The 6,760-nt window shown below is 25.6% G+C and overlaps 1 protein-coding gene across 1 annotated transcript; it reads left to right on the top strand.

Moving 5' to 3' along the window:
• Positions 1-3,823: 3,823 nt before the first annotated feature.
• Positions 3,824-6,340, top strand: LOC145848528 (uncharacterized). Its single transcript, XM_082953942.1, has 5 exons — positions 3,824-3,931; positions 3,991-4,033; positions 4,107-4,232; positions 5,399-5,519; positions 5,921-6,340. The coding sequence occupies exons 1-5, from the start codon at positions 3,929-3,931 to the stop codon at positions 6,198-6,200; spliced, it is 573 nt and encodes a 190-aa protein (XP_082810068.1). The 5' UTR covers positions 3,824-3,928; the 3' UTR covers positions 6,201-6,340.
• Positions 6,341-6,760: the final 420 nt, after the last annotated feature.

Genomic DNA, 6,760 nt, shown 5'->3' on the forward strand with positions numbered 1-6,760 from the left:
TTATTCAGGTATTATAAATTACTCTTTACACACAAGTGTCTAAAACACTTAGGTTTACTGAAATCATAAGCTCATACAAGAAGTACTAATACTGTAAAAAGTAATAAAACACTTATTCTGTGTTAGTGTACATTTATCTTAAAAACTCTAAAAAATAGGTTATAAATGTGTTATCACTGCAGAAAAAATGTTATATTTCAAAAGTTCTAAAAACTTTAAACATTATGGTTGCAACAAAAAAATGTATGTTTTTATAGGTTGATGTTTTATTTTAAGTAGTTGACTTTGAATACATGGTTATAACTTACGTTGATGACTAAACCTTTAGAAGGTTTTAACTTTTTTGTTTTTTATATAGATAATTGGTTTTTATTGAAAACAATCAAATCAAACCGGTTAAAGAATTAGATAGTTTTCAGAAACAAAACTATCATAAAAGGTCAATTTGTTTAGTAGACGATATAAAAGTAAAAAATAATTTCAAAAATATAATATGAAAACAATTTCTTTCTCAATGATATAATTCTCATTGTGACAGATCAATCAATTTTAAACAAATTCGTTTTTATTTATTGAAAACTACGTTTTAATAGTAATGAATTATATATTGTTGTTGTTTTTGTGCGCCTTTGTAAGACATTAATTTGATTTATGGCCGGTAGCATGTAATACTTAGATTATTCGAGTATATCTTTTGAATTATAAGGAAATACTTATTTTACAGGCGATTATACAAGGTTTCAATATATATTTGTTATATTCATAAAATAGTGCTAAATTTTAAACAAATCAAATTTTGATTAAAAAATTATATACTAATGAACCAGGGGCGTGTCTAGACATTTTTCAAAGGGGGTTCACAATGTTTTTTGCATTTAATTTGCGGCTTAAGTACGCATTTCTTAGGTGTGCACTGTCAGTTAAGTACGCAATATTAACATTTTTTTATTTCTCAGACTGTTACAAACATAACTAACTTACTCTATAAAAAATTAACCATTTTATCAGGAAACAACATTATAAAATAACTAAAACTAGTATAATTTTTTAAAAAGAATTTTAATTTTGATTTTAATGTTAGTATACATGGAGTTCTTACAATTTTTTCTTTTAAATTTTGACTTTTTGCATTTATATATCTATTTATAATATAAATATTTTTTCAAGTAATTTAATTTATAAAGTTTGAAATTCCACTAAAAAAAGTTTAGACTTATACAATCGAATTAAAATATTTTTAAATTATAACTAAACAATTGCCTGATGGTGCAGGAATTCTAATCATGGTTTTGAAATCTCTCTAAGTTGAAAATTTCTAAAAATCAAGAATCAACTTTGTGGCCAACAGATATACAAAAATGTAGAGTTCTTACAATTTTTTCTTTTAAGTTTTAAACCCTTTTATATAAACCATTTGTATATCTATTATAAAAAAAAAGTTCAGGTAATTTAATCTATAAAATTTGAAATTCCACTAAAAAAAAGTTTAGCCTCATGCAATTAAATTAAAATGTTTGTTTTATATATGTTTGTATGATTAATATCATAACGTATATACTAAACTATACTCTTTTTTTTGAAACACATTTGTAAATAATATTTCATCAAACTAATTTTGACTTGTAGTTTCTGAAAACTAGTACTATACCATTAGCGTCCTTCTTTATAATTTTTTATTAGAGTTTTAGAAATAACAGTTAAATATAACTTTTTTCTTATTAAGTTGATCAACGGTGAGCTTCAAATTTTAACGGTAAGCTAAATATTAAATTGGTTTATTGAGTTTTTTAATGTCAAACAATAAGTTAAGTACTGAAGCTTAAGTGTTATTAGAAAAATTGTTTTATTTAGTTGTGAAGAATTTTTATCTAAGCAAAATGTATCTAAATAGCCTTAATACTTAAAATAGTAAAGTTCAAGGTTTTTTAACATCAAAACTTATAAACTATGAAATGTTTTTTTGACAAAGAGTACACTTAAACTTGTTTTTAATAAATCAAAACAATTAAGTAGTGTATATCAGTGGCGTAGCGTGGTATTTTGGTCAGGGGGTGCGCAAATTTTTTTCTCAAAAAATCCTCTAAATTAAAACTTTTGTAATTAGCTATACAAAAACTTTTTATAAGTAATATAATTGAAATAAATTTATTAAGTAAAATAAGTTCGTTAACTGTTTAAAAAAAATATTTATATATTACAAATTAAACAATTAAATAAAAGTATAAATTGCATTAGAATTACTTATACTTGCAAAAATGTAAACTTACTATATAAAAATTGTTTTTATTACTTATAGTAAACTTAATATCTTTAAAAATTAATATATCCAATAAAACGAAAGTATCTGTTTTATTTACGAAAAGAATATCAATCTCTTTATTATACAATACAACGGTGATAACAACACCTCATTGCACATAATTTTAATAAAGTTACACAGAAGTTAAAATAGACCAACTTTATAACTGTTATTACAGTTTATTACAACTTTGTAAAATAGTTAAAAGTATACTTTTTAAACTTAATTCATTTGATTTTATTTGTTTAAAATAAAAATCACAAACAAAGTTTATTTCTCATAGGCCGACACGCTTATCTTGTATGTTTACAAAAATAAAGTTCAGAAACTAGCAGTAGTCTTAACAATGACTAGCAGTAGTCTTTTTAAATCCATTAGATATCAATACCCCACTGTATACTATGGTTTAATTGTATTGTTTGTAGACTATAATTTGATAGTTTTTGAATTAAAGGTTATTTTGCATCAATATAATTTTTAATTAATTTTTTTTATTTTGTATATAAACTTAACTCAAACCAATTTTTAATTATTTGTCATTTTTAACATTATTATTTTACTACAGATTTACAATTTGAAAATCCGCTCTGCGGTGAAACTGAGTAATTTTTTATTCTCAAAAATAGTAAATTATTAATTATTTATTAGTGTCTTAACAATGTAGCATAAAAAAAAAATTTAAATTGTTCAATTTTTCTTTAAGCGTGACGTGTTTTTGTAAACTTTTTGTAGAAAAATAATTTGCCATAAGGTTATACTACAGCGGTGCGCTATATTAATTGCGTACTTTCTGAGTATAAATTCTTATGAAGTTAATGAACTAATAAAATTTTTCCTTATGGAGTTTTTCATCAACATCGGTGCGCATTTGCAATTACGCACCGAATCAGTATATTGAGTAATAACATGTACTTTCCTAACTTGTCGCTAATTGGTATTCAAAATTCCGTTTAACTTTTTGAATACTAGATAAACATAGTTGAAAAAAGGCAAATTAAGCAGAAAAAATAAACTATAAAGGATAAAGATATTACGTTCTTTTTTTTTACATTTTTCTTTTTTTGGGTGGCACGCATGCGCCAGTGTCCCTCCCAACGCTACGCCCCTGGTGTATATATCAACAAGCATTACATGGTAGAACCAACTTGTAAATATTGTTACATAAAAAATAGAACATTGGTAAGTTAATAAATTAAACTTATTTTTACATCTCGCTTTAACTTTTATTTTAAGATGCACGTATAAGTTTAAGTATGACGTTAAATGACGAAAATGCTTAATAAATCATCAGTGTACAAACTGCTTTGTAATTATTTAAAAAACAATTTTATACAAAGTAAGTTTCATTTTAAGATAAAAAACAAATTAAAACTAACAAAAAGTAAAATTTCTCTAAAAGTTATCGTTTTCTATTAAAAATTGTTTTGAAGTTTATAAAGTATCTTTAAAGTTTGAGAATTTTAAAGTCATACTTAAAAGCAAAAATAATCATCATTGAATATTTTTTGTTAGAAAATGGGTAGATCTTTTATCAGTGTTTGTGTTTTAAATTTGCTTCTAGTGGTGGTAATTATAACGGTAGGAATATTTTTCTCTGTCGGTACTTTTTCTGTTACCGAAGTAACAAAAATGGTTAGTTTTTATTTGAAGTTTTTATTCATTTAATTCTAATTTGCTTGTTTTATCAAAAGGTCTTGCAGAAAAAAGTAGACGAACTGCAAATTGAAGTTGCAGGTAAATAAAAACTTTGTTCTTTTGTCTTTTAATTACATACTTGTGTGTAAGATGTATTCTATGTTTCAATTAGAACTGAAGGCATTTTGCGAGGTTCAAGGTTCGACAACGAGTAAACGACCATCATTTCAAAGCACAGCAGCAACGGCAGCACACACGACTGTGAAGATGAATATTACTACAGAAGCAAAGTCTTCAGGTTGGTAAACCTTTGCACAATGTTCCAATATGATTTTATACAAAGTTGTACGGTATCCATCACTATAAAAACCCCGGTGCAGCGCTATTTAAACAATATTTTTTTTTTTGAAGACGACTTACATACTTGTTTTCTTTTAGTGAAATATAAACTTAAGTATATTGTATTAAGATTAATAAATTATGTTTATCAAAGGTTGTTAATGTTTATCTTTCTTTAAAATGTGAAACAACTGAATAAAGAAAACTGTAAAGAAAAAAGAATAACTCAAAGCAAACGCTTTTTTTTTCAGTAAATAAAAAAGTCTTGCTCACATTGTTGAAACGAAATATAATGTTCGAAAAATTGTTTATTAAAAAGTTTATTTAACTAAAAATGTTGGAGTGGTTTTTAAAACTAAATATATAGTTTTTTGTAAAATAATAGTTTATTATTTCAGTCGTTTCAAGTACTTTGTTATTTTTAAGGACCGGTTTAAGCCTTATTAGGACTCATCAGTCAGTCAAAACTGAAAAACTTTACAACTTATTTTTTAAGAACGAAACCGGTCACAGTCTACTGAAGGCTTGTGATCTGATGATCAAATGGGTACAATCAACCCTTTTGTTAACTTGAGCTTGTCTCACGGCATACGAAAGTCCAGGCTTCTGCTCTGCAGACTTTTGCCGATATTTTTGTTGAACATACAGTTTAGTTATATATACGTATAAGTGTTTTTGTTAAATTAACTTAACAAAAGTATATCAACTGTAGATAAAACAACTTATTTTTCTTCATATAATTAAAAAATAAACACTATTATTTCACAAAAAAAGACTACTTATTTTAATTTAAAAGTGACTCCAATATTTTTGGTTAAGTGAACTTTTTGTTAAAAAACTTTCTAACATATTTATTTTAGGTATGTCTAATCAAGCTTTAATTGAAAAAAATGTTACTTAAACTAAATAAATAAAAAAGCACGTCAAAAATATATAAAAATCTTTAACTATAACTCATTGTTTTTCTTTAAAGTAGTTCTGAAACCGTCATCAGCAAACAAAAATCACAGAATAGGGTAAGCATACCATAAAAATTTTAGAAACCTTAAGTATCAATCTATTAATGCTGTTCTTCAATAAAAAGTAAACATTGATGCTATTTTTTAGAAACTTTATTATAAACAGCATACACGTTTGAAGTAGTCGAGCGGGAAATGGTTTTTGCTGACGCACGAAAATACTGCATTAAACAGCAAGGTGACCTGATTCAACACGACCCAAGATTGTACACTCGGCAAGGGAGAGAGTGAGTTGCTAGAATTATTTATTTTGTAAAATTTAAATGCAAATGACTTTAGAATTTAAAAGATAAAGTTTACACGAGTACAAATAACTTTTTACTGTATCAAAAACTGAATGTGTTAATATATTGTATTATTCGCATCAAACACGTGATCTTCGTGAGTTTAAACAAACGTTCAGTAGTGTTATGATTTTTGCTGAAAAACTTTTACTTAAGTTTTGATTTAATTAAATATGAAAAGTTTAAATAAGTTTTTACTTCAAAACCAAAGTTAACAAATGAAACAAGGTTCGAGCGTGGGTTAAAACTTTCATAAAATCCTGCTAGCTCAGCTTTAATTTACCATTGAAAAAAAACTACCATTGTACTAGTTTATTTATGTAATTACCTCATTAAAAATTCAGAGAACTTGAACAAGAGTTGGGAATGTCGTACCATTGGTACCACACGGGAATCAGAAGAGATACAAAAAACAAAACTATCTTCAGAAGAACTTCTGACAGCCAGGAAGTTGAACTAGAAGGTTGGCATTCCAGCCCGGTTGTTAACTATCCTAATACCAAAGAAGGTTGGGATTTCTTGATCTGGTTTTTTTTTGATAGTTCTGACAAAAACACCATTTTTAACTACTCTGAGAGAACTTTTTATTTTATTTGTGAATACAGTAACCTGTCACTTAGGTAAGCACTTTAAACACAACGCAAAAATGCGTACTTACGAAATATTGATCTTTAATTACCAACATTGAGCCTAATACATGATGATTTTCATTAATTTCGCTTTTTTATAGACTTTTTACATTTATGTACAAGTATAGAGTATCTAAAAACGTCAACTACAATTTTTTTTTTCATTTTTATATCTTTTTTTTTATCCTTTTTTTATTTGTTTCATGTGGTATGTAAATGTTAATAGCATTGGCGACTGTTCATTATTTTTCTTTATATAAACTTTGTATGACCGTTTAATCTTTTTTTTTCCTATGTATTAATCAAGAGGTATGTAAGTTTAAACTACAGTGTTCCTTATTGTTATTTAAAAAAACTGTTTTATGCTTTTTTAAAATATTAGGTTTAATCTTAGTTTGTTTGCTAATAATTTTTTGTTTTGGTTCCTTTGGTTTTAATTTGTTAAGTTTAATACAGTATAATTTATTTTAAAACACAATACTTTTTTTCAAATACTTCTAGGTTTGTTTTCTTAATTTATTAACAAATATTTTTGACAAAACTTTTTTCGGCTAA

This window comes from Thalia democratica, chromosome 1 (assembly GCF_965202585.1).
Source record: "Thalia democratica chromosome 1, ktThaDemo2.hap1.1, whole genome shotgun sequence".
NCBI lineage: Eukaryota > Metazoa > Chordata > Thaliacea > Salpida > Salpidae > Thalia > Thalia democratica.